General features: G+C 43.4%; 8 protein-coding genes across 8 annotated transcripts; 5 read left to right on the top strand and 3 right to left on the bottom strand.

The window, feature by feature from the left end:
• Positions 1-1,303: 1,303 nt before the first annotated feature.
• On the top strand, positions 1,304-1,615 carry LOC309543937 (histone H4; the record flags this gene model as incomplete). The annotated part of the gene is made up of 1 exon (XM_082276343.1): positions 1,304-1,615. The coding sequence occupies one exon, from the start codon at positions 1,304-1,306 to the stop codon at positions 1,613-1,615; it is 312 nt and encodes a 103-aa protein (XP_082132469.1).
• A 1,399-nt stretch (positions 1,616-3,014) lies between these two features.
• Positions 3,015-3,407, bottom strand: LOC309543933 (histone H2A type 1-like; the record flags this gene model as incomplete). Its single annotated transcript, XM_082276341.1, has 1 exon — positions 3,015-3,407. One exon carries the CDS (start codon positions 3,405-3,407, stop codon positions 3,015-3,017), a length of 393 nt encoding a protein of 130 aa, XP_082132467.1.
• A 324-nt stretch (positions 3,408-3,731) lies between these two features.
• LOC309543934 (histone H2B 1.1) lies at positions 3,732-4,112 on the top strand (the record flags this gene model as incomplete). The annotated part of the gene is made up of 1 exon (XM_082276342.1): positions 3,732-4,112. The coding sequence occupies one exon, from the start codon at positions 3,732-3,734 to the stop codon at positions 4,110-4,112; it is 381 nt and encodes a 126-aa protein (XP_082132468.1).
• A 2,136-nt stretch (positions 4,113-6,248) lies between these two features.
• LOC309543931 (histone H1B-like) lies at positions 6,249-6,893 on the top strand (the record flags this gene model as incomplete). Its single annotated transcript, XM_082276339.1, has 1 exon — positions 6,249-6,893. One exon carries the CDS (start codon positions 6,249-6,251, stop codon positions 6,891-6,893), a length of 645 nt encoding a protein of 214 aa, XP_082132465.1.
• Positions 6,894-9,877: 2,984 nt separating this feature from the next.
• Positions 9,878-10,296, bottom strand: LOC309543942 (histone H3.2-like; the record flags this gene model as incomplete). The annotated part of the gene is made up of 1 exon (XM_082276348.1): positions 9,878-10,296. The coding sequence occupies exon 1, from the start codon at positions 10,286-10,288 to the stop codon at positions 9,878-9,880; it is 411 nt and encodes a 136-aa protein (XP_082132474.1). The 5' UTR covers positions 10,289-10,296.
• A 3,351-nt stretch (positions 10,297-13,647) lies between these two features.
• Positions 13,648-13,959, top strand: LOC309543927 (histone H4; the record flags this gene model as incomplete). The annotated part of the gene is made up of 1 exon (XM_082276335.1): positions 13,648-13,959. One exon carries the CDS (start codon positions 13,648-13,650, stop codon positions 13,957-13,959), a length of 312 nt encoding a protein of 103 aa, XP_082132461.1.
• A 1,396-nt stretch (positions 13,960-15,355) lies between these two features.
• Positions 15,356-15,748, bottom strand: LOC309543943 (histone H2A type 1-like; the record flags this gene model as incomplete). Its single annotated transcript, XM_082276349.1, has 1 exon — positions 15,356-15,748. One exon carries the CDS (start codon positions 15,746-15,748, stop codon positions 15,356-15,358), a length of 393 nt encoding a protein of 130 aa, XP_082132475.1.
• A 324-nt stretch (positions 15,749-16,072) lies between these two features.
• LOC309543939 (histone H2B 1.1) lies at positions 16,073-16,453 on the top strand (the record flags this gene model as incomplete). The annotated part of the gene is made up of 1 exon (XM_082276345.1): positions 16,073-16,453. The coding sequence occupies one exon, from the start codon at positions 16,073-16,075 to the stop codon at positions 16,451-16,453; it is 381 nt and encodes a 126-aa protein (XP_082132471.1).
• Between the last annotated feature and the right edge of the window lie 11,261 nt (positions 16,454-27,714).

Genomic DNA, 27,714 nt, shown 5'->3' with positions numbered 1-27,714 from the left:
TACAGTGGTACACTTCTAATTAAACAAGTAGGCTAAAAGATCTGATTGCTGAGAATGGGGCATGTTTGATCCAGGGTGTATTGCTGCAGAATAACACATTAACTGATACAGTGCAATGATGTGGTGAGATTGGTTGGTGTATGAGCACTGAGGGATGGAATTGGTTTGTACCCCTCTGGTTATGTGCAGCAGCTGTGCAGGGTCCTATCCCATTCTAATAGAAGATGATGAGAGATCCGGGATTCTGGAGACATAATACATTGTGTGACATCTCATCTGTTCCAGGACTCTGGGGGAACATGACTTGTGAGAGATCAGCAAAGGGTTCTAGATGTCACAATCTATCCGTGCAGTGTATGACCTGAAGGAACCCAGAGCCGAGCGTTCATTGTGGGGACTTTATATAGTAATCTGGATAGGAAGGTCACCAGTGGAAGGTGTTAGAACATCTGTTATAAACAGGAGGATGGATTGAGGGGAGAACTTTATATGCAGGAAGCGTTAATGGTCTATGAAGTCTTCTCTGGTCAAAATATGTAATAAAAAGTCGGCTAAACGATTGTGATAATTATTGGGAAGGAAATGGATTTCTAGAAAATATTGGAAAACTGATAATTCTTCATAAGACTATTGTCTAAATGTTGGGGTGGCTAGAAGAATTTTAGTTTCCATATTGATGGAAAAAAAAGGGGGAGGGCAGTTGTATGGACATTTGAGTGCGCTCACATCTCTGGTATTCTTCTTTCTTTTTTCCGGTTGGGGTCATTTATCTAGGAGATCTGCACTCTACTAAAAGCTGGGAGGTATTATGTCTCGTTTTGGGTGGGGTGGGGGTGTTACAAATGCTGCATTTTATGGTATTTTTGCGATTTCTATGTACTTCATAATATATTATTTTATATATTCTTTTTTTATATTAGGATACTATTATATTTTATTCACTGAATGTGAATATTCCGATGTCTGAGTATGTAGTGAGGACATTTATTTGGAGGATCCTGGGTGACGTCAGAGACATGACCTCACCAGTAATGATGATCAGGTAACATCCAATGGTCACCCAAAAGGAGTGAAATGTTGTTCTTTCTATTGAACAAAGAGCATCATCGAGCGGGAAATTCAAATCACGGAACTGCTGAGGATTGGATGATTGAGAGCACAGAGAGGCGGACTTATTGTGACGTCTGGACGCGCCCTCCTCCAACCCCTCCCCCTTATTCTCCATCAGGTCCGCATATGCTGCATATAAAGCGAGGCTGGGTGCTTTTACTTCACATTCGTCTGATACACGAAGAGCTTGGAGATGTCTGGTCGCGGTAAAGGAGGAAAGGGTCTGGGGAAAGGAGGCGCTAAGCGCCACAGGAAGGTGCTCCGGGACAACATCCAGGGCATCACCAAACCCGCCATCCGACGTTTGGCCCGCAGAGGGGGTGTCAAGCGCATCTCCGGTCTCATCTATGAGGAGACCCGCGGAGTGCTTAAAGTCTTCCTAGAGAATGTCATCCGCGATGCCGTCACCTACACCGAGCACGCCAAGAGGAAGACCGTCACCGCCATGGATGTCGTCTATGCGCTCAAACGCCAGGGCCGCACTCTCTACGGATTCGGAGGCTAAACCCCAACATCCACCGACCCACTTCACCTTAACAAAGGTCCTTCTCAGGGCCACCCACCTTCTCCTACAAAGAGCTGTAACCATTTATTTCTCTTAGATCAACTTTTATCACGTCGGAATGAAAGCTTTTTAGCTAAACACATATTAATCCGATTGTACAACTTTATTTTACTTGGAATACAACAGATCGAAGCGATCTAGTGTTTATATTCTCTCCGCTTACAATATCGTTAGATCACTTTATTATTTTTCAGCTAGCTTGTTGAGACACCGATAAACCCCTTTCTTAGGCATTATTTCCAGTCACCTCACATTTCTTTATAGAAAAATTCGGGGTGTGATAAGGGGACAATAAATATCGCTCAGTGACATTTCTAGATGATCATTACTCTATTTTCTCATCATAAAGAAAGGTAGAAGTCATGTGACTGTCGTGTTCTGTGTATAGCGGTGGATTCCGAGCACTTGCAATAAAGGACATTTTTTGGTCAGTAATAATCCGGTCACCCCTCTCTAATCTGATTGAAATTAAAGTGTTGATGTTTTTCCAATCAAAGTTGATCTCAGTATTCAGGGTCGGATTTGGCGGTATAAAAGAAATGGATTTTTGTGTAACGATTTACACAATTCAGGCGGGTGAAATTTGAAATATTGGCCAATCAGAGTTGTGGGAGATCCCACAGCCAGCCACTAATGTCTTTCCTATGAGTACAAAGAAAGTGTGCGCTCCCTCTCCTTTCTCAGAGTAGAGGTCACGTGTTCAGTGACTTTCTAATCATCTCTACAGCAGGGCGGACTCTGAAGTATCAAACAACAAAACGGACGTTTATCAATGTATGGATTATCGTTGTGAAATAAAGGGACCGTTGATGAATGTTCCACAATAGAAGCTGCTGTATTATCGTGATGGTAGATGGGAAGTGTAAAGAGAATTGTGGCGGGAAACATGAAGATTGCAGCAATCAGAACTGTGAGATTCCATGAGAGATGACATGACAATGTATATTTGTGTTGCGGTGAGAGTGAAGGAGGGGGGGGGGGGGGATTGTTATTTCTAGAATGATTTAAAGTAAAGGATGGAGGAGAATGAAGAGGAGTCCCTGTAATGAGAGGACATTGCTCTATAAAAAGGGACACTGAAAGCGTTCCAATATAAACATCTATCATCATTTCTTATTACTGCCACGTGTCATCCTAAGACATTGTTCCCCCCCATGGGGAATCACACCTTCTAGTCATAGTAAGTATTTTATTTCCTACCTGGAAAATAAATGCAATCTTTCATTGTTACAATTAGATCTCCGAATAACAATGTAGATGTATGCAGCTCTATGTATGGATGGGTGGGTGGCTCTGAAAAGAGCCGTTGTGTTGGGTGACGTGGATGAACCGGTGGTGATTACTTGGTCTTGGCGGCCTTGTGGCTCTCGGTCTTCTTGGGCAGCAGCACGGCCTGGATGTTGGGCAGGACTCCTCCCTGGGCGATGGTGACGCCCCCGAGCAGCTTGTTGAGCTCCTCGTCGTTGCGGACTGCCAGCTGGAGGTGTCGGGGGATGATGCGGGTCTTCTTGTTGTCGCGGGCGGCGTTACCGGCCAGCTCGAGGATCTCAGCGGTGAGATACTCGAGGACGGCGGCCAGATAAACGGGAGCTCCGGCCCCAACCCGCTCGGCATAGTTACCCTTCCTGAGCAGACGGTGAACACGACCGACTGGGAACTGCAGACCAGCCCGGGATGATCGGGTCTTGGCCTTAGCCCGAACCTTTCCTCCTTGTTTGCCGCGGCCAGACATGTCTCTGTGATATTGGAGTTCTCAAAGAGATATGAATGGCTGCAGCCGCTCCCTTTCCTGTTATACTTTGAATGATATGACGTCTCGCTCTATGATTGGCCACGTTTGAAGCCAGCCAATGCTCTCTAGGTTTGCATCTAGACCAATCGGTAAACGAGGAAGGAAAGCATGACGTCACTCCCCATCACATGACCATGTCTTTCAATAGAAGAGTGAGGAGGAAGGCAGCTCATTTGCATAGGACAGCCTATATAAGCAGCACATGAGGGCAGCGCCAGTACACTTTATCTTCTCAGAGCGGAGAAAACATTCTTATCCCTTATCATGCCTGAACCAGCCAAGTCCGCCCCGGCGCCCAAGAAGGGCTCCAAGAAAGCCGTGACCAAGAGCCAGAAGAAGGACGGCAAGAAGCGGAGGAAGAGTAGGAAGGAGAGTTATGCCATCTACGTCTACAAGGTGCTCAAGCAGGTCCACCCCGACACCGGCATCTCCTCCAAGGCCATGAGCATCATGAACTCCTTCGTCAATGACATCTTCGAGCGCATCGCCGGCGAAGCTTCCCGCCTGGCTCATTACAACAAGCGCTCCACCATCACCTCCCGGGAGATACAGACCGCTGTCCGCCTCCTCCTGCCCGGAGAGCTGGCCAAGCACGCCGTCTCCGAGGGCACCAAGGCCGTCACCAAGTACACCAGCGCCAAGTAATACCCCTCCCCCATCCATCACCCCAACAACACACAAAGGCTCTTCTAAGAGCCACCCACATACTACACAACCGAGCTGTCATACAATTTTTATGTATCGTACAATTTATTACTTTTACAAGTTTTAGCTCTTATAAATCTCCTAATAAAATTCTTTGGATTCCTCATAAAGACATCGCTGCCTAAATAAGACTGATAATGAAACCGCTCACAGTTCTGATTGGCTCAGATCTGAAATAGCTATTTTCAAATTTCCCGCCTGAATTGTGAAAACGTTACAGAGAAATAATCAACCCCATTATAACACCAAATCCCACACTGAGATCATCAGAGGAGATATTTATCCAATAAATATCTTTAACACTTTATTTTCAGGCAGATTCGATTAATATGGAATAAACAGAAATAGAAATGAAAGATTATTGAATAATGTAAAACATTTCCATATGTTCAAAATGCAGAATCCCTACCCCCCCCCCCCCCCACACACACACACACACACACACACACACACACACTGCTACATACAGAACATGATAGTGAGATTACTTCTCTCATAGATCTCTACCTTTCTATGTGATTGGAAATAAAGTATTACATGTTTCATTATCAGATCTGTATATGATCGGGGAACTGACCGATAATTAATGTTTCATTTTTCAGACATGACATGTAGCCGTTACGGATTTCCCCCCTACATCCTAAAATAAAGGAAAAGTGAAAGGGCTGGTAAAAATCTGTAGTAATCACAACACTGCCAGATAAATATATACAAATAATCAATAAACACAGTTTTTGTAACTAGATATCAGAAAAATGTTAACAATGTGTCTAAGTAAGTGAAATTCTCTGCAGAGTATTGAATGGCTGTGACCCCGCCCCTTCCATCAGTCTTCCATCAGGTCAGCTTTTTCTTATAAGCAAGAATGCAGGCCTTTTTTTTTTTTTTTTTTTTTTTTTTTACAGTAATATTGTATAAATATGAAATTGTTATGATGTGTGACAGATGAATGTTTTCTGTGTAATCTCCAAGGAAGAAAGAGGAAACCGCAGTAAAGGAAGAATAGCGCCAAATATGAACAGGGAATGGATGAAGAGAGGATTTCTGTACAATTCACTGTTTCCTTCATTTCTATTACTTGTGCAAGTAAAGTCTTCTATTTATTGTTGTAGTCCCACCCCCTCCCCCATATAATGTGAAAAATTATGAGATACATGGACTTTTGATGTGATTAGGATCATGGAAAGCTTTTTTCTTGGCGCTGTATATTTTCCAGGTTTAGCCGGAATTGATTAACACTAGAAGAGCGGTGCTTGGAATGGAGGGGGGCAGATTACATTTTAATAGAGGGGAGGTCTTCCAGAGTGACTTCTTTACCTCTATATGACATTATACCTGAGTAGCCGCCAGTATAGATTTGCAGCAATATGTGACAATAAACATACTCAGAGTATTTGTATAAAAACATGTTTATCATGGTGAGCAGATAATGATGCATTGTATATTAAACATGACATTGTGTAATCAGCTGAGACATTTGTATGTATAACAATCTCTCCCATCACATCACACAAGGATCTCATGTCACCGGCTGATGTTTTTCTTCCAGGCTCCTTCTACTCAGCTATAAATGAGCAGAGTTCTGTATTAGAGGGAAATGTTTCCTGTTGGTCACTCTTTACTCATCTAATGTGAAGATCATTCTAGAGGGAGATGTGAGAAGATTGTTTTCTGTGTAGAATTTGTGTAGAAAAGAAGATAGAAGGAAGAATGGGACACACACTCAGGAGGATGGAGGTGTTTGCAGCCTCTGTGTTCAGCCTCCTCAGCAGCTCCTGGCAGCTGTAAGTGACCCCCGATAAGTGACAGTCCAGTGAGCAGATCGGGTCCCCGATGAAGATCGGACAGCGTTCTATTTCACATAAAAGTCGGTTTTCTATCTACTGGGGAAACACAACAAGAGAGAGAAGATTCTCCAACTACTCCATGATACTGAGTGGGCGTGTCTGATGTGTAACCAATAGCAGAGCAGGAGGATTGTTGTGTACCGACCAATAGCAGTGCAGGACGTTTAACTATATAATCCCAGAAGAGGTGAGTGGGGAAGTTTATCTGTCCAATAGACTTTCTAGAATCATGTCTGAGACTGAGAGCGCCCCAGCCGCCGCTCCTCCAGCGGAGCCCGCCGCCAAGAAGAAGGCGACTAAGAAGGCGGCAGCCGGAGGAGGGAAGAAAGGCAGCAAGAAGCCGTCCGGTCCCAGCGTGTCCGATCTCATCGTCACAGCCGTGGCCGCTTCCAAGGAGCGCAGCGGGGTCTCCCTGGCCGCCCTCAAGAAGCTCCTGGCCGCCTCAGGATACGATGTGGAGAAGAACAACAACCGCCTCAAGGTCGCCATCAGGGCGCTGGTGACTAAGGGGAGCCTCGTCCAGGTGAAAGGACATGGAGCCTCCGGATCCTTCAAGATCAACAAGAAGCAGCAAGAGGGCGACAAGGCCAAGAAAGCCCCCAAAAAGAAGCCATCAGCTGCGGCCAAAAAGCCAGCCAAGTCCCCTAAGAAACCGGCGGCCAAGTCCCCCAAGAAGGCAGTAAAATCCCCCAAGAAGTCGGCCAAGAGCCCCAAGAAACCGGCAAAGGCTGCAGCTGCCAAGAAGGTGACAAAGAGCCCCAAGAAGCCCAAAGCTGCACCCAAGCCCAAAAAAGCCGCCAAGAGTCCGGCTAAGAAGGCGGCCAAACCCAAGGCAGCAGCCAAGCCCAAGAAGGCCGCTCCGAAGAAGAAATAAATCCAAGCAGCCGGAGGCCTCCTTCATCTACACCCCCCAAAGGCTCTTCTCAGAGCCACCCACCTCCTCCTAACAGAGCTACACATACCTACCTACACTCACCTCCTCCTAACTGAGCCACACATACCTACCTACACCCACCTCCTCCTAACAGAGCCACACATACCTACCTACACCCACCTCCTCCTAACAGAGCTACACATACCTACCTACACTCACCTCCTCCTAACTGAGCCACACATACCTACCTACACCCACCTCCTCCTAACAGAGCCACACATACCTACCTACACCCACCTCCTCCTAACAGAGCCACACCTACCTACCTACACCCACCTCCTCCTAACAGAGCCACACATACCTACCTACACCCACATCATCCTAACAGAGCCACACATACCTACCTACACCCACCTCCTCCTAACTGAGCCACACATACCTACCTACACTCACCTCCTCCTAACAGAGCCACACATACCTACCTACACCCACCTCCTCCTAACTGAGCCACACATACCTACCTACACCCACCTCCTCCTAACAGAGCCACACATACCTACCTACACTCACCTCATCCTAACAGAGCCACACATACCTACCTACACCCACATCATCCTAACAGAGCTACACATACCTACCTACACTCACCTCATCCTAACAGAGCCACACATACCTACCTACACCCACCTCCTCCTAACAGAGCCACACCTACCTACCTACACCCACCTCCTCCTAACAGAGCCACACATACCTACCTACACCCACCTCCTCCTAACAGCCACACATACCTACCTACACTCACCTCCTCCTAACAGAGCCACACATACCTACCTACACCCACCTCCTCCTAACTGAGCCACACATACCTACCTACACCCACCTCCTCCTAACAGAGCCACACATACCTACCTACACCCACCTCCTCCTAACAGAGCCACACCTACCTACCTACACCCACCTCCTCCTAACAGAGCCACACCTACCTACCTACACCCACCTCCTCCTAACAGCCACACATACCTACCTACACTCACCTCCTCCTAACAGAGCCACACATACCTACCTACACCCACCTCCTCCTAACTGAGCCACACATACCTACCTACACCCACCTCCTCCTAACAGAGCCACACATACCTACCTACACTCACCTCATCCTAACAGAGCCACACATACCTACCTACACCCACATCATCCTAACAGAGCTACACATACCTACCTACACTCACCTCATCCTAACAGAGCCACACATACCTACCTACACCCACCTCCTCCTAACAGAGCTACACATACCTGCCTACACCCACCTCCTCCTAACAGAGCCACACATACCTACCTACACCCACCTCCTCCTAACTGAGCCACACATACCTACCTACACTCACCTCCTCCTAACTGAGCCACACATACCTACCTACACCCACCTCCTCCTAACTGAGCCACACATACCTACCTACACCCACCTCCTCCTAACAGAGCCACACATACCTACCTACACCCACATCATCCTAACAGAGCCACACATACCTACCTACACCCACCTCCTCCTAACAGAGCCACACATACCTACCTACACCCACCTCCTCCTAACAGAGCCACACATACCTACCTACACCCACCTCCTCCTAACAGAGCCACACCTACCTACCTACACCCACCTCCTCCTAACAGAGCCACACATACCTACACCCACCTCCTCCTAACAGAGCCACACATACCTACCTACACCCACCTCCTCCTAACAGAGCCACACATACCTACCTACACCCACGGCACACAGTGCTCCGCATCTCTTCTACACATCTAATAGCACACAGACATCAGAGATGGGCGCTGATCAATATTTCCTCTTCTAGATCATTCACTTGTTTTAGAATGTAAAAGTTTAAAGGAGAATCATTCTAATGATCGGGAGATCTCATCCTCCGCTCATCTTACAATGATTAGGAAGTCTCCTGTGTTGAGAATGTTATAACTTTTTGAGAAGATAAATCTGTATGATTACCTAAAAGCTCCTATTGGCTGATATATATAATTTATATTCAATTGCCTGCCAATATTTTAATGGTTTAAAATATTTGCAGTAACAGTGGAACCCCAACATGGGCGTCGTGCGATAATAAGTAAAGAGAAACTACTGCTCGTAATCCCCCCCCCTATCCTCATATCCGTACACAATAGTGCTGAGTGAGGGATGGGCAGGAAAATGAATCTCCATACAGATGAATTGTTTTCCTCTCCAATCCCGGATGTATTCTTCCCTGTAATGTGTCCGTGTGTGATCTCCTGTGATGACACAGTTCTAGTATGGGGGGAGGGGAGATAGAGGAAAAATCCCTCCTGATCCCCATAGTGACATCTCCATGTGGACTGTGTAAGGTTTACCCCCCTCCCCCCACAAATTAAATGGGCTGATTGGTCATCAGCTCTCTAAGCACGATTCCTAATGACTCGAGATCGATTCCATTGTTTGAAATAAGAAATTATTACGTTTCTAGAAAATGCAACTATGTGTCTCCTGAGAGAATGGGAACCAAAGAGACAAAGATTGTTTAATCTGTTCCTAGGAAAGTGTGTTTTACCGTTAAATATTGTAACATTGTATCTATTAGGGAAGATATAGAGGAAGTGTGAATTGTGTTACAGATGAGTTCCATTGTATTTATTACAATAAATCGGCAAGAGAAAGGATGTCCCTTCTAGATGAGAAATGGGAATGTTTTCTGTGTAATTATATTAGAGGTGAGCTTTACTTCCACACTGAGCTTCGGAGCGCAGAGAAGGGAGAGAAAAGAAAGATGTGGTGAAGGTGATCCCGGGGAATGTATAGGAATGTAGTAGCCGGTATTTTCCAGCATGTAGTCGGTGTGATGAGGTAGTATATATATATAGAGCTCTGTATATAGGAGGATGTGGTGGCTCTGAAAAGAGCCTTTGTGTTGGGATGATGGGAGTAGTAGTAGGAGTGGTGGTGCCCTCCCCTTCTATGCCCTCTCTCCGCGGATGCGGCGTGCCAGCTGTATGTCTCTGGGCATGATGGTGACTCTCTTGGCGTGGATGGCGCAGAGGTTGGTGTCCTCGAAGAGTCCGACGAGATAAGCCTCTGAAGCCTCTTGCAGAGCCATGACGGCGGAGCTCTGGAAGCGCAGGTCGGTCTTGAAGTCCTGGGCGATCTCTCGGACGAGGCGCTGGAAGGGCAGCTTGCGGATGAGCAGCTCGGTGGATTTCTGGTAGCGGCGGATCTCTCGGAGAGCCACGGTGCCGGGCCTGTAGCGGTGAGGCTTCTTGACTCCGCCGGTGGCCGGGGCGCTCTTGCGGGCGGCTTTGGTGGCCAGCTGCTTGCGGGGAGCTTTCCCTCCGGTGGACTTCCGGGCGGTCTGCTTGGTTCTCGCCATCTTTACTCAACTCTCTGCTGGAACAGTGAATGTGAGGCATTGCCGCTCTGCGGAGCCATTTATACACAGCACTGCCTTCCGATTGGACAAGTAACTCACACGCCTTTCAATGATTGGTTTTCTTAAAAAAAGCGGCATTTTTAAAATGCCCGCCAAAATCTGTACGTTATCTTTGTAAGTAGAGTCACCATCTTTGTGTGGGATGGGGGAGGGGAGTTACTTTACATCATACAAGCGATCTCTATTCTCAAAAAGAGAAAACATTCATCAGACATATCTTTATAGATTTAGGAATCATAGACTGTGAGAATGGACTGGCGGTAGATCTCTACCTTTCTATATGATGGGAAATAAAGGATTCCATGTTTCATTATCAGATCTGTGTAGGATCATGGAACTGACCTCTATCAGACATGTAGCAGTTATAGATTTCCTCATATTAAAACTAGAATAAGAAAAAAGTGAAATGACTGGTAGAAATCATGGCACTGCCAGATATGTACAATGAATCAATAACACAAATATTTCATGTCTGAAGAAGCAGATCTGTCCCCTCTTAGAAACATTGTAAACATGTTGCTGGTTTCTAGTTACAAAGTAAATGAAATTCTCTTCGGAGTATTGAATGGCTGAGGATCCTTTCTATCAGTTTTCCTTCCTGCCAAATGAGAAAATATTCATCAGAAATATGATATAAAATAAAAAAAGATCGGAGATTCCTAATCGGTGTAAGAATTAGAAGATCTGAGATTGGACAGTTTTTCTCCATAATACAGTAAATGAGATGACAGAAAATCCTCCTCCGATCTCACTGATCTGATTATTCCGTTCTTAGTGAATAACAAGTAGAAAGTTGACTTGCACAGCTTATTCCATCCAGCACAATTCTGTACTAACATGGAGGGACAGATCTCTGAGCAGACAATGAATCGTCCCCCCAGCATTGCCCTCCCTGCTCCGGGCAGATCTGGGATCAGTCGGTGTCATTGTTTCCAGATGGATCAGCGCTCAGGAAGTTTTCTATCAGATCCATTTGAATGAAATTGAACTAAACTGCTCCAATGTATTCTCTATGGAGGAGAAACACTGACACCTGCTGGTAAAAAGAGGAATGACTTCCGTGCGGGGATCTGTGAAGAGATACAATGTAATTTCATGGCTTCCTTTCCGAATCCATAGGAACAGAATAAAACGGATTAGTGTGTGCAGTTTGATAACAGAATTACAATTCATAGCTGAAGATCTGAGGAAATGGCATCCAGACTGCAAAATTTATCGGATTATTTTGCATGTTTTTTTTGTGTCAGATAAAACCTTTAGAAGTCGGCAGATGAGGGATCGCTCGGTGCGATCATTATTTCTAGATGTCCCATGTGGATCAGTATTAAATCCTAACACCTATTGCTGAATTCCCCTTTCAATCAAATCCCTGTGTAATAATTATAATAGGTGTGCCGCTACTGCACCTTTCACACATAGATAGATAGATTTTCGGTCTATCTATCTATATCTATCTATCTATCTATCTATCTATCTATCTATCTATCTATCTATCTATCTATCTATCTATCTATCTATCTATCTATCTATCTATCTATCTATCTATCTATCTATCTATCTATCTATCTATCTATCTATCTATCTATCTATCTATCTATCTATCTATCTATCTATCTATCTATCTATCTATCTATCTATCTATCTATCTATCTATCTATCTATCTATCTATCTATCTATCTATCTATCTATCTATCTATCTATCTATCTATCTATCTATCTATCTATCTATCTATCTATCTATCTATCTATCTATCTATCTATCTATCTATCTATCTATCTATCTATCTATCTATCTATCTATCTATCTATCTATCTATCTATCTATCTATCTATCTATCTATCTATCTATCTATCTATCTATCTATCTATCTATCTATCTATCTATCTATCTATCTATCTATCTATCTATCTATCTATCTATCTATCTATCTATCTATCTATCTATCATCTTATGTGGATCTAAGATCGATCTGTAATGAATGATCAATTTGTCTATACAGTGGTACACTTCTAATTAAACAAGTAGGCTAAAAGATCTGATTGCTGAGAATGGGGCATGTTTGATCCAGGGTGTATTGCTGCAGAATAACACATTAACTGATACAGTGCAATGATGTGGTGAGATTGGTTGGTGTATGAGCACTGAGGGATGGAATTGGTTTGTACCCCTCTGGTTATGTGCAGCAGCTGTGCAGGGTCCTATCCCATTCTAATAGAAGATGATGAGAGATCCGGGATTCTGGAGACATAATACATTGTGTGACATCTCATCTGTTCCAGGACTCTGGGGGAACATGACTTGTGAGAGATCAGCAAAGGGTTCTAGATGTCACAATCTATCCGTGCAGTGTATGACCTGAAGGAACCCAGAGCCGAGCGTTCATTGTGGGGACTTTATATAGTAATCTGGATAGGAAGGTCACCAGTGGAAGGTGTTAGAACATCTGTTATAAACAGGAGGATGGATTGAGGGGAGAACTTTATATGCAGGAAGCGTTAATGGTCTATGAAGTCTTCTCTGGTCAAAATATGTAATAAAAAGTCGGCTAAACGATTGTGATAATTATTGGGAAGGAAATGGATTTCTAGAAAATATTGGAAAACTGATAATTCTTCATAAGACTATTGTCTAAATGTTGGGGTGGCTAGAAGAATTTTAGTTTCCATATTGATGGAAAAAAAAGGGGGAGGGCAGTTGTATGGACATTTGAGTGCGCTCACATCTCTGGTATTCTTCTTTCTTTTTTCCGGTTGGGGTCATTTATCTAGGAGATCTGCACTCTACTAAAAGCTGGGAGGTATTATGTCTCGTTTTGGGTGGGGTGGGGGTGTTACAAATGCTGCATTTTATGGTATTTTTGCGATTTCTATGTACTTCATAATATATTATTTTATATATTCTTTTTTTATATTAGGATACTATTATATTTTATTCACTGAATGTGAATATTCCGATGTCTGAGTATGTAGTGAGGACATTTATTTGGAGGATCCTGGGTGACGTCAGAGACATGACCTCACCAGTAATGATGATCAGGTAACATCCAATGGTCACCCAAAAGGAGTGAAATGTTGTTCTTTCTATTGAACAAAGAGCATCATCGAGCGGGAAATTCAAATCACGGAACTGCTGAGGATTGGATGATTGAGAGCACAGAGAGGCGGACTTATTGTGACGTCTGGACGCGCCCTCCTCCAACCCCTCCCCCTTATTCTCCATCAGGTCCGCATATGCTGCATATAAAGCGAGGCTGGGTGCTTTTACTTCACATTCGTCTGATACACGAAGAGCTTGGAGATGTCTGGTCGCGGTAAAGGAGGAAAGGGTCTGGGGAAAGGAGGCGCTAAGCGCCACAGGAAGGTGCTCCGGGACAACATCCAGGGCATCACCAAACCCGCCATCCGACGTTTGGCCCGCAGAGGGGGTGTCAAGCGCATCTCCGGTCTCATCTATGAGGAGACCCGCGGAGTGCTTAAAGTCTTCCTAGAGAATGTCATCCGCGATGCCGTCACCTACACCGAGCACGCCAAGAGGAAGACCGTCACCGCCATGGATGTCGTCTATGCGCTCAAACGCCAGGGCCGCACTCTCTACGGATTCGGAGGCTAAACCCCAACATCCACCGACCCACTTCACCTTAACAAAGGTCCTTCTCAGGGCCACCCACCTTCTCCTACAAAGAGCTGTAACCATTTATTTCTCTTAGATCAACTTTTATCACGTCGGAATGAAAGCTTTTTAGCTAAACACATATTAATCCGATTGTACAACTTTATTTTACTTGGAATACAACAGATCGAAGCGATCTAGTGTTTATATTCTCTCCGCTTACAATATCGTTAGATCACTTTATTATTTTTCAGCTAGCTTGTTGAGACACCGATAAACCCCTTTCTTAGGCATTATTTCCAGTCACCTCACATTTCTTTATAGAAAAATTCGGGGTGTGATAAGGGGACAATAAATATCGCTCAGTGACATTTCTAGATGATCATTACTCTATTTTCTCATCATAAAGAAAGGTAGAAGTCATGTGACTGTCGTGTTCTGTGTATAGCGGTGGATTCCGAGCACTTGCAATAAAGGACATTTTTTGGTCAGTAATAATCCGGTCACCCCTCTCTAATCTGATTGAAATTAAAGTGTTGATGTTTTTCCAATCAAAGTTGATCTCAGTATTCAGGGTCGGATTTGGCGGTATAAAAGAAATGGATTTTTGTGTAACGATTTACACAATTCAGGCGGGTGAAATTTGAAATATTGGCCAATCAGAGTTGTGGGAGATCCCACAGCCAGCCACTAATGTCTTTCCTATGAGTACAAAGAAAGTGTGCGCTCCCTCTCCTTTCTCAGAGTAGAGGTCACGTGTTCAGTGACTTTCTAATCATCTCTACAGCAGGGCGGACTCTGAAGTATCAAACAACAAAACGGACGTTTATCAATGTATGGATTATCGTTGTGAAATAAAGGGACCGTTGATGAATGTTCCACAATAGAAGCTGCTGTATTATCGTGATGGTAGATGGGAAGTGTAAAGAGAATTGTGGCGGGAAACATGAAGATTGCAGCAATCAGAACTGTGAGATTCCATGAGAGATGACATGACAATGTATATTTGTGTTGCGGTGAGAGTGAAGGAGGGGGGGGGGGATTGTTATTTCTAGAATGATTTAAAGTAAAGGATGGAGGAGAATGAAGAGGAGTCCCTGTAATGAGAGGACATTGCTCTATAAAAAGGGACACTGAAAGCGTTCCAATATAAACATCTATCATCATTTCTTATTACTGCCACGTGTCATCCTAAGACATTGTTCCCCCCCATGGGGAATCACACCTTCTAGTCATAGTAAGTATTTTATTTCCTACCTGGAAAATAAATGCAATCTTTCATTGTTACAATTAGATCTCCGAATAACAATGTAGATGTATGCAGCTCTATGTATGGATGGGTGGGTGGCTCTGAAAAGAGCCGTTGTGTTGGGTGACGTGGATGAACCGGTGGTGATTACTTGGTCTTGGCGGCCTTGTGGCTCTCGGTCTTCTTGGGCAGCAGCACGGCCTGGATGTTGGGTAGGACTCCTCCCTGGGCGATGGTGACGCCCCCGAGCAGCTTGTTGAGCTCCTCGTCGTTGCGGACTGCCAGCTGGAGGTGTCGGGGGATGATGCGGGTCTTCTTGTTGTCGCGGGCGGCGTTACCGGCCAGCTCGAGGATCTCAGCGGTGAGATACTCGAGGACGGCGGCCAGATAAACGGGAGCTCCGGCCCCAACCCGCTCGGCATAGTTACCCTTCCTGAGCAGACGGTGAACACGACCGACTGGGAACTGCAGACCAGCCCGGGATGATCGGGTCTTGGCCTTAGCCCGAACCTTTCCTCCTTGTTTGCCGCGGCCAGACATGTCTCTGTGATATTGGAGTTCTCAAAGAGATATGAATGGCTGCAGCCGCTCCCTTTCCTGTTATACTTTGAATGATATGACGTCTCGCTCTATGATTGGCCACGTTTGAAGCCAGCCAATGCTCTCTAGGTTTGCATCTAGACCAATCGGTAAACGAGGAAGGAAAGCATGACGTCACTCCCCATCACATGACCATGTCTTTCAATAGAAGAGTGAGGAGGAAGGCAGCTCATTTGCATAGGACAGCCTATATAAGCAGCACATGAGGGCAGCGCCAGTACACTTTATCTTCTCAGAGCGGAGAAAACATTCTTATCCCTTATCATGCCTGAACCAGCCAAGTCCGCCCCGGCGCCCAAGAAGGGCTCCAAGAAAGCCGTGACCAAGAGCCAGAAGAAGGACGGCAAGAAGCGGAGGAAGAGTAGGAAGGAGAGTTATGCCATCTACGTCTACAAGGTGCTCAAGCAGGTCCACCCCGACACCGGCATCTCCTCCAAGGCCATGAGCATCATGAACTCCTTCGTCAATGACATCTTCGAGCGCATCGCCGGCGAAGCTTCCCGCCTGGCTCATTACAACAAGCGCTCCACCATCACCTCCCGGGAGATACAGACCGCTGTCCGCCTCCTCCTGCCCGGAGAGCTGGCCAAGCACGCCGTCTCCGAGGGCACCAAGGCCGTCACCAAGTACACCAGCGCCAAGTAATACCCCTCCCCCATCCATCACCCCAACAACACACAAAGGCTCTTCTAAGAGCCACCCACATACTACACAACCGAGCTGTCATACAATTTTTATGTATCGTACAATTTATTACTTTTACAAGTTTTAGCTCTTCGGATAATTTAAAATGGCATCATTAATAATCTTGAGATGAGAAGTAGGTCGGTCAGACTGGAAGGGGAATGAATAAAACCTTCTAATCTCATCCTTCTTTATTGCGGAGATCGTCTCCCCTTTCTGGCTGTATACATTTCCTATTCCTCGCCTTGTACTGCACACACCCAACTGCTCTAATCACCTCTGCTGCATTGTTACAATGAGAGATTCTCCGCAATCTCCCGCCTTACATTGTTCCTTTATCTGGGAAGATCATGAAGCTTTTATTCCGCAACACAATGGGGGATAGAAGCAAGAAAAGTGAAACATTATATCTGCTCAGTCATCTCAGATCGGCTAATCCGACACTGACAATTATTCATAGAAAATATCACTCTTTCCCGGACAGTCCCTTCAATTCCAGGAAATATATATGTAGAAATATTATTTTCCTGTTTTAAGGTTTGATTTTGCACATCAGAATACAGAAGTTGCTCTGTTATTGGATGTTTGTTATAGAGAACTATGAGAAGTCTACGGAACAAATATTTTCTAGGCTGAAAACGGAGATAAATCTCCTAATAAAATTCTTTGGATTCCTCATAAAGACATCGCTGCCTAAATAAGACTGATAATGAAACCGCTCACAGTTCTGATTGGCTCAGATCTGAAATAGCTATTTTCAAATTTCCCGCCTGAATTGTGAAAACGTTACAGAGAAATAATCAACCCCATTATAACACCAAATCCCACACTGAGATCATCAGAGGAGATATTTATCCAATAAATATCTTTAACACTTTATTTTCAGGCAGATTCGATTAATATGGAATAAACAGAAATAGAAATGAAAGATTATTGAATAATGTAAAACATTTCCATATGTTCAAAATGCAGAATCCCTACCCCCCCCCCCCCCACACACACACACACACACACACACACACACACACACACTGCTACATACAGAACATGATAGTGAGATTACTTCTCTCATAGATCTCTACCTTTCTATGTGATTGGAAATAAAGTATTACATGTTTCATTATCAGATCTGTATATGATCGGGGAACTGGCCGATAATTAATGTTTCATTTTTCAGACATGACATGTAGCCGTTACGGATTTCCCCCCTACATCCTAAAATAAAGGAAAAGTGAAAGGGCTGGTAAAAATCTGTAGTAATCACAACACTGCCAGATAAATATATACAAATAATCAATAAACACAGTTTTTGTAACTAGATATCAGAAAAATGTTAACAATGTGTCTAAGTAAGTGAAATTCTCTGCAGAGTATTGAATGTCTGTGACCCCGCCCCTTCCATCAGTCTTCCATCAGGTCAGCTTTTTCTTATAAGCAAGAATGCAGGCCTTTTTTTTTTTTTTTTTTTTTTTTTTTTTACAGTAATATTGTATAAATATGAAATTGTTATGATGTGTGACAGATGAATGTTTTCTGTGTAATCTCCAAGGAAGAAAGAGGAAACCGCAGTAAAGGAAGAATAGCGCCAAATATGAACAGGGAATGGATGAAGAGAGGATTTCTGTACAATTCACTGTTTCCTTCATTTCTATTACTTGTGCAAGTAAAGTCTTCTATTTATTGTTGTAGTCCCACCCCCTCCCCCATATAATGTGAAAAATAGAATTGGGGTAATGCGAATTTTCCTGACCCTACAACAGCTCCAGAATAGGTGGAAGGAAAATCAATCAATGTTGTCTCTATCAGATCATCACAAATATGTTTAAAAACAGCAAAATGTATTGCAGTTAGTGCTGAGCTCCGACTATGTCACCCGGGAGTCATCTACTGATCCATCAAACGGTTCTCTGCACCTTATCATTGGATTATGGGTCCCATATCCCAACAATGTGTCTAATCTAAAGGATGGAGGGCAATGGACACCAAGGAGATCACCTGCTTATCTAAACTCACATCAATTCAATGTGTTATATTAGACTTTAAAATCATATAAAAAAAAAAAACTTAATTGCTGTTAGGACGGACAGGTGTCATTATAGCACATTGTCCCCCCACCCGGATCACAATTTTCGGTGTCTAATTATACAATCAGATCTCCCACACATGTATGTCCGGCTCCTTCTTAGATAGAAGTGGGTGACTCTGAGAAGATCCGTTGGGTTTGGTAATTAAAAAAAAAAAAAAAAAAAAAAAAAAAAAAAGATTGGGTTTACTTGGCGGGCTTGTGGCAGTAATCTTCGAGGATTTTACCGCTTTGGAGAAAATATTTGAAAGCTGAAAACCGACACAAGTGACGTCATTTTGGAGGAAGATGAACAGATCTATGAATAGAACTTCTACAATGTCGGCTTTAGCGGTATAATGCGGCTGAATCTTCCTAACGGCCAGTAGAATTATGGCGGGAGATTTAAATATAGCAACTCGGAGCCATCATAGGCGTGGTCTATTAATAGCAAATTGGGGAAATAATTTCTGGAAATATGGAGTACAATGTGTTCTGACATTGGAGCTCTATGTAGGTGTGCATGGTTTTGGTTGGAGGAGTTTAGCGGTGAGTAGACGATCAGCATAGAAAAGATTGGAAGTAAAAGAGATGAGAGAATGATGTCCTGTGATCACATTTCCCCTCATTACTATTCACCTGTATTACAAGTCTGAGTGCGATAAGAAGACAAAGTGTTTGCCTTTAGAGTGCACTTCATCTGACAGTAATAATACAATTTATCACATTAATAAAATATATCCTTATTTAAGAATAGGAATAAATGCTGCGTATGTCCTGCTCTTTGTACAGAGATGTGGGTGACATGTTTGTGAGGCTTCAATAAATATATAATAGTCATAATAATTTATTTCTATATATTCTATATTTTTTTGCGGAGATCATCTCCACTTTCTAGCCATTTCCTATTCATATCCTTGTACTGCACACACCGAGGTGTTGTACCTGGAATGACCACAAGGTGGCAGAGGTTACTAAACTTTTATGCCTCACTCAAACATTGTTACAATAACAGATTCTCAACAATCTCCCGCCATAAATTTGTTACTTTGTATTTGGGAAGATCGTGGAGCTTTTAACTCGCAACACAATGGGGAATAGAAGCAAGAAAAACGAAACATTGTATCTACTCGGTCAGCCCAGTCAAATCTTTGTCTATCTGTATCTATTTAATGAATAAGCAACAGATCATTGTACATAGCTAAATCAATGAGCTGCCTGATATGTAAATGACAAAAATATGTACAAAGTATCAGCTACATACAAATCTGATTACAATAATATCACCTCGGATAACAGTCCTTTATATAAGTTAGAAGTAGAAAATTGTTTCACTGAAATGTTTAGCTCATTTATTGGTGAAGTTACATATAATCTCCAATCCTGGACCCCCCCATCGTTCCATAACTTCCGAACATCACATAACTTCGGAGCTGAACAACGAACGTCATTAAAGTCTCTGGGAACAAGGCTGGGAAAATAAAAAAAAAAAAGTGCTCTTTTTTAAATGTATTATAATTTATGTTTTTTTTTTTTTGTTTTTTTTTTAGTTAGGGTTTTAAGTGCTACAGAGTAAATATGGACATTTGAATTTAGTCAACTAGAGCAATAAAACCCCTGAAAAGCACAAGAAAAGAGATTAATGACCTGAAAATTATACAAAAATCACCCCCCCACACACACACACACACACACACACACACACACAAATGTGTCCAAAGATCAAGTTTGCCCCTTTCGAGAAGGTTCACCCACCAAGCAATGAAATCTTCAACAAGTGGTGTTTGCTGCTCAAATATTGTCTATAAACTAACACATTATTGGTTCAAACAGTATATTGCTGCTAACATTAACCACTTAATAGAGATGGCCTTGCGGTTCGCCCGGCGGTCGGTTCACGGCAAATTTTGCTTGGTTGCTACCCGACAAATTTGCAAACACATGGCGTAGTTTGCGACGGCCATATTAGTTTACATTGGGGAGAACTTTGACCCATGACACAGCCGTCAGGTGGAACAGGACAGCCAATTGAAACATTTCAGCACATGGACAGTCCCCCTACCCTATAAATAGACCTGACCTGGCGGCCATTTCACGTTCCTCTTTTTGCCAGTGTAGGGAGAGGTCTGCTGTGCTCATCAGTGAGAGTTTGCTAGACACATATAGCACTGTGAAGATCCACAAAAGTCCTTTTCAGGGCTGGTATTTCCGTATAGGCCTTCTACAGTCTCTTTTCAGGTTAGGGACAGGTATCCAGGGGTTGCTTTAGGGGTAGTTAGAGATTGGCTGCAGTCACACAAATTGCTATGTTAATGTCCACAATAGTCCTTTTCAGGGCTGGTATATCGGTATAGGTCCAGTCTTTCTTCAGTATAGGGACATGTTATCCAGTCTGTGCTGTAGGGGCAGTTAGAGATCGTCATCTGCAGTGACACAAATCGCTCTGTTAATGTCCACAAAAGTCATTTAAAGTGCTGCAATGTCGGTATAGGGTCTATTACAGTCTCTTTAGTATTGGGGGCAGGTATCCAGTCTGTGCTGTAGGGGCAGTTAGAGATCGTCAGCAGTGACACAAATTGCTCTGTTAATGTCCACAACAGTCATTTAAAGGGCTGCAATTTTTTTGGTATTGCTGTGCAGTGCACTAAAAAGGGGGTGGGGGAGGGGGTTAATCTACAGTATAATATACTTTGTAGAAAGCATATTATAGTGGATTAGTAGTAGTATTGTGCACTGTGCAGCATTGTGACAGGTGTGCTGACTGAGCATTGCTGCAGCAATACTACACACAGTGACAAACTCCCTAGCCAATTATTTGTAGAACTGGTGTGATAGACCAGTGGCCCCCCAATACCACATATTGAAGTGGGGTGTTATCTGAGTATACTTTTACAAGTGCATTTGTGTCCTGCAACAATATTGCCTCTTTTGCTGAGTTAAGTCTGATACACACAGCGATAAACTCCCTGGCCATTTTTTTCAACAACTGGTGTGATAGACCAGTGGCCCCACAATACCACATATTGAAGTGGGGTGTTTTTTAACAGTATACTTTTCTAAGAGTGTACTTTAGTCCTGCAAAAAATTGTCCTCTCTTGCTGTGTTGACTGTGCTACACAAAGTGACAACAGTTACTGGCCAATTATTTGTAGAACTGGTGTGATAGATACCCCAATACCACATATTGAAGTGGGGTGTTATCTACCTTTTTCCAGATATAATGCAATTCTCTAGAGACTTTTGTCACACGGTAATTAAAAAACATGACAGGCAGAGGAAGAGACAGAGACGTATGCAGGGGTGGTAGTGGTAGGGCAGGAGCAATAGGCCGGAGCCTAACTGTGAAGTTTCAAAAGGCGCGTGCAATTACGGCAAAGGACACACCAGACTTGGTTGAGTGGGTCACTCAGCCTTCCTCTTCTGCACCCTCCTCATCCTCTCTATCTGCACCCTCTTCACGCTCTGCTGTGTGCACCCCCAAAGACACCACCACCACATACCCTCCATTTGAGTCACTGGAATTATTTTCCAATCCATCACAAGACGTTTGCGATGCACAGCCATTGTTGGCATTGGATCAGGAAGAGGAGGTAGCAACAGCCGCCACTCAGCAGTCTGACGACAGTACCCAGATCAGCCCAAGGAGGTTGGTCCCCGCTGTTGCTGCCTACTCAGAGATCTTGAATGTTAGTAGTGGGGAAGGTGACGTGGATGATGACGAGCCTATGGACATCACGTGGGAGTCCACAAGAGAGAAAGAGGAAGGGAGTTCAGAGGGGGAGACGGGCCGGCAGATAGGGAGGAGAGGCAGGCAGAATTTGCATTGCACAAGAGGTAGAAAGCAGACTGCAAATGTATCAGGAGTGAGCCATCAACCATGTACAGTCACATCTGGCATTAGCAGGACGCCGGCACATGGCTCCGCAGTGTGGGTTTTTTTTAATGTGTCCGTTGCTGACAACAGTGTTGTCATCTGCAGCCTTTGTAGTCCATGCATAAGTCGCGGTAAGCCCAACACTCACCTAGGGACCACCGCCTTAAGAAGGCACCTGAACTCCCATAACCGAGCCCAGTGGGAGCAACACCATCAGAACCCACAAAGCAACACTCCAGGCTCTCATCGTCCAGCCCCTTCTCCTTCTCATCTCTCCTCACATTTGCCCTCCACTCCCCCTTCCATGATGCCGTCATCACGTTGTTCTGGAAAAAGGCAGGCTTCTGTGGTCCAAATGTTGGAGCGGAAATAAATAATGATGCCGGATAACCCTCTTGCCCAACGTTTGACTGCTGGCTTGTCGGAACTGATAGCCCGCAAACTACTGCCATATCAACTGTGGGACTCGGAGGCCTTTTGTAAATTTGTGGCCATTGGAACAACACAATGGGAGGTCCCAAGCAGGAAATATTTCTCGCAAAAGGGCATTCCAGAGCTGTATGGCCATGTTCAGCGGCAAGTGAATATATCTCTGGCACACAGTGTTGGTGCCAAGATACATCTGACCACAGACACATGGTCTAACAATGGTCTGTCAGTTAAACCCATGTGAGCTAATTTTTGGAGCCTATACAGGCCAACACTTACTTCTGTATACTGTGCATGCCTACTGTACCTCTAGCCATCAAATACTAAGTTATTTGCTGTCAGTTCAAACCATGTGAGCTAATTTTTGGGGCCTTTTATGGCCGACACTTACTTCTTTTTTTTCCCCAAACAGATTTTTATTGGTTTTAAACAGCAGATACAAGAAATGCATTCAAGGTGTCAAAAGACACAACAGAAAAAATAAATTTACATAAACAACAAGTAATACAAGGTATTGTTATTCGAGAGATATAGTCAGAAACAATTAACACTCATTTATCATTCCAAGTGATCCATGGTTCCCAGTGTTTGGTATGTGTCCTAAGAGAATGGGACTGTAATGCTAGTGATTTCTTAAATTCAAACGTGAGTGTCACTGAGGCTACAACCTCCAATAGGTTTGGTGCTTCTTTTTTTTTTCCATCTCCTAGTAATGGTGGCCCTAGCGGCCAGCAAAATGTGTGAAACAACCCATCTGACCTTACTAGGAAGCAGATCGATGGCCAGGGTATTGAGTGCCAAAGCCGGATTTAGCTTAATGGGCGATTGTGTTACAGAGGAGATGAGGCCAAAGACCTGGTTCCAGAAGCTTGTAAGGTTTTTACATGTCCACAAGATGTGGTATAAGTTGCCAACCTGGCCACACTCTCGCCAGCAGAGCGGGGAGTGTGCTGGGTAGAATTGAGACAGCCTATATGGTGTAAGGTACCAGCGGGAGAGAATTTTCTACGACAGTTCCCAGTGGTTGGTGCATTTCGACACCCCGTACGAGTGCCGGAAGGTGTGGGTCCACTGTTGTGGTGAGAAAGGTCGTTGGAGGTCGCCCTCCCACTTAATCATGGGATTTCATTTTTGAAAAGTTTTTTTTTTTGGCATGGAATATGTTATAGAAGAAGGTGATGCCTTTTATCGACCCAGGAGGGGTTGTGAGGAACTGGTATACTGGGTATGGAATAGTGATGGGTGCTGGTGGGTTTTTAGTCAGGAACGTGGAGATACGAGTGTAAGTCTATAGTTCCGAACGAGGGATTTGGTATTGTTGAGTGAGGGAAGTAAATGGTTTCAGTCGATGTCGCTAAAGAGGTCGTCAATCCAGTGGATGTCACTGTCCTTCCATTTTAGGGTAGATAGACATGGGATCAAGATGTCTAGTAGTCGGATAGGTAGTCTTTGTTTACAATGGGCATCTCCTACATTTGTGTGTTTATGTAGTTCCCTCCAGGCTGCGATGGCGATTCTCATTGTAATCAACAAGTCTGGCATGTTTTGAGGTTTCCAATTGTCTGCTAGTAGTAAATGGTGCTCACCATTTGCTTTGTAATGGGCTCACCACACGCTGGCGGCCTGGACCCCGGAGTGAGGGGGCGGGTAGTGGCAGCCCGCTTTGTCCAGTAAGCGACGCTGGGGACTACCTGTTCACAGTGTGTTCCCATTGGGGGGGACAGGTACTCCTCTTTTCATCTTCCCACTCCGTTCGGGTTCTAGGTCCGCCCTCGCCCATGGTTTATTGAGGTACTACTCTTACTGGTATGCCTATAATGCAATTATGGTTGGGGGTTCCCTATGTTAGGGGCTCTCAACATGCCTTTTTTTGCTCATTGACAATTTTTCCTGTATTTGCACATTTGAAGCTGATGTTAATGCTTCTGTTTATGTAATCACGGCCTTACCCAATACTTTGTTATTACTGTATTATCTGAAAAACTTTCAATAAAAATGTATGTTTAAAAAAAAAAGAAGGCCCTTGAGCACCAGTGCAAATGAAACGCCCACAAAATTACCCCATTTAGCAAAGTAAACACCCAAACGTATATTCTGTTAAGCATAATGAGTCTTTTGAACATGTAATTTCTTTTCAAGTTTTTGGAAAATATGAAAAGAAAATTAAAGTGCATTTTTTTTACACAAAGTTGTTCATTTATAACAGGGATCCTCAAACGATGGCCCTCCAGCTGTTGCGGAACTACATGTCCCATGAAGCATTGTAAAACTCTGATATTCACAGACATGACTAGGCATGATGGGAATTGTAGTTCCTAAACAACTGGATGGCCATAGTTTGAAGACCCCTGATTTATAAGATATTTCAAACACATAGTATGCACATAGCAAAAATGACACCCCAAAATACATTGTGCTAATCCTCCTGAGTCTCGGCTCTCCCTCTATCTGTCTATTATATATTTTTTTCCCCTAAATTGGTGGATAGTCTGTGTTGGTACGTGTGAGATCCACCTTTCCAAGTTTTTGGGGTTCATCTCATACTTCTGAAGATTTGAGGGTGCTGCCTGTTCCATACTCCCCCTACTCCTCATCCAGCGTTTTAGGGGTACAAACAATAGTAATTGGGGCCTAGTGTGGTTGTGTACGTGTGAGATACATACACTTTTTTGGATCATATTTTCTATTCCGCTATTTAATCAAAAACCTTTGGAGATCAGTTAAATTGGGGGATAGTCTGTTTTGGTACGTGTGAGATCCACCTTTCCAAGTTTTTGGGGTTCATCTCATACTTCTGAAGATTTGAGGGTGCTGCCTGTTCCATACTCCCCCTACTCCTCATCCAGCCTTTTAGGGGTACAAACAATAGTAATCGGGGCCTAGTGTGGTTGTGTACGTGTGAGATACATACAATTTTTTGGATCATATTTTCTATTCCGCTATTTAATCAAAAACCTTTTGGGATCAGTTAAATTGGGGGATAGTCTGTGTTGGTACGTGTGAGATCCACCTTTCCAAGTTTTTGGGGTTCATCTCATACTTCTGAAGATTTGAGGGTGCTGCACAGGACTGGGAGGTGAGTTGAATGCCCAAATATGTCATGGAAGAACTGGGTGCCCAGGAGAAGGGGGGCATGTTTTTGCTGAAAAAAAACTTTTTTGAAAAGGAGCTTTTATTCCACAACACAATGGAGGATAGAAGCAAGAAAAGTGAAACATTGTATCTGCTCAATCATCTCAGATCGGCTAATCCGACACTGAAAATTATTCATAGAAAATATCACTCTTTCCGGGACTGTCCCTTCACTTCCAGGAAATATATATGTTGAAATATTATTGTTCTGTTTTAAGGTTTGATTTTGCACATCAGAATACAGAATTTGCTCTGTTATAGAGATAGTTTGTTATAGAGATCTATAAAAAGTCTATGGAACAAATCTTTTCTGGGCTGAAAATGGAGAAAAATCTCCGAATACAATTCTTTGGATTCCTCATAAAGACATCGCTGACCAATGAAGGCTGATAATGAAACCGCTCACAGTTCTGATTGGCTCAGATCTGAATTAGCCATTTTCAAATCTTCCCGCTTGAATTGTGAAAAACGTTACAGACAAATAACCAGTCCCATTATAACACCAAATCCCACACTGAGAACTGAGATAATCAGATGAGATATGTATCCAATAAATATCTGTAACACTTTATTTTCAGGCAGATTAATTGATTAGTACGGAATAAACAGAAATAAAATTGGAAGATTATTGAATAGTGTAAAGCATTTCCATATGATCTCAGAATGCAGAAACCCCCCCCCCCCCTTCCACTGCTACATACAGAACATGATAGTGAGATGACTCCTCTCATAGATCTCTACCTTTCTATATGATGGGAAATAAAGTATTACATGTTTCATTATCAGATCTGTATATGATCGGGGAACTGACCGATAATTAATGTTTCATCTTTCAGACATGACATGTAGCCGTTACGGATTCCCCCCTACATCCTAAAATAAACAAAAAGTGAAAGGGCTGGTAGAAATCTGTAGTAATCATGACACTGCCAGATAAATATATATACAACGAATCAATAAACACAGTTGTTTCATTTCAGTCTCTTATTTGTAAATAGAAATCGGAAACATTTTAACAATGTGTCTAAGTAAATTAAATTCTCTGCAGATCATTGAATGGCTGTGACCCCGCCCCTTCCATCAGTCTTCCATCAGGTCAGTTTTTTCTTATAAGCAAGAATGCAGGCCTTTTTTTTCTCCTCAATATATTTTATTGTGAATAAAAAGGTAATTCAAAATAACAAGAACAGAGAAAAATAAAGCAGTAGTGGGACCGCGAGACTATCTCACTGCAGGAGAAGTGACATTTTATCCAAAACAAGAAATGCATGTAGATGCAGATATGTAGATGTTAGTAAACATGTCAAATGACTTTATTGGACAATTTCCTACTTCTAACTTCTATAAAGGACTGTGTGCTGTCCGAGGTGATATTGTGATCAGATTTGTATGTAGCTGATACTTTGTACATATTTTGTGTCATTTACCTATCAGGCAGCTTATGCCTTTATCTATGGTGTGATTTGAGATAAAGTAACAATGTAAGGCGGGAGATTGTGGAGGATGTTTTATTGTAAGAATGTGTGAGTGCGGCATATACATGTTTAGGAGATCTGATTGTAGGTTTCCTATTGTGATCCGGGTGAGGGAACAACGTGCTATATATTTATTTATTTATATTTGTTTATATTGTATTTATGTGTGAAGGAAGGATGTGGTCTCCTTACAGGGACTGGCTGTCATTTTCCTCCATCCTTTGATCTCCAGAAGATATTCAACAGCATT

This window comes from Pelophylax lessonae (assembly GCF_965119305.1).
Source record: "Pelophylax lessonae genome assembly, contig: HAP1_SCAFFOLD_524, whole genome shotgun sequence".
NCBI classification, from domain to species: Eukaryota; Metazoa; Chordata; class Amphibia; order Anura; family Ranidae; genus Pelophylax; species Pelophylax lessonae.
This window is presented reverse-complemented; position numbering and strand designations above follow the sequence as displayed.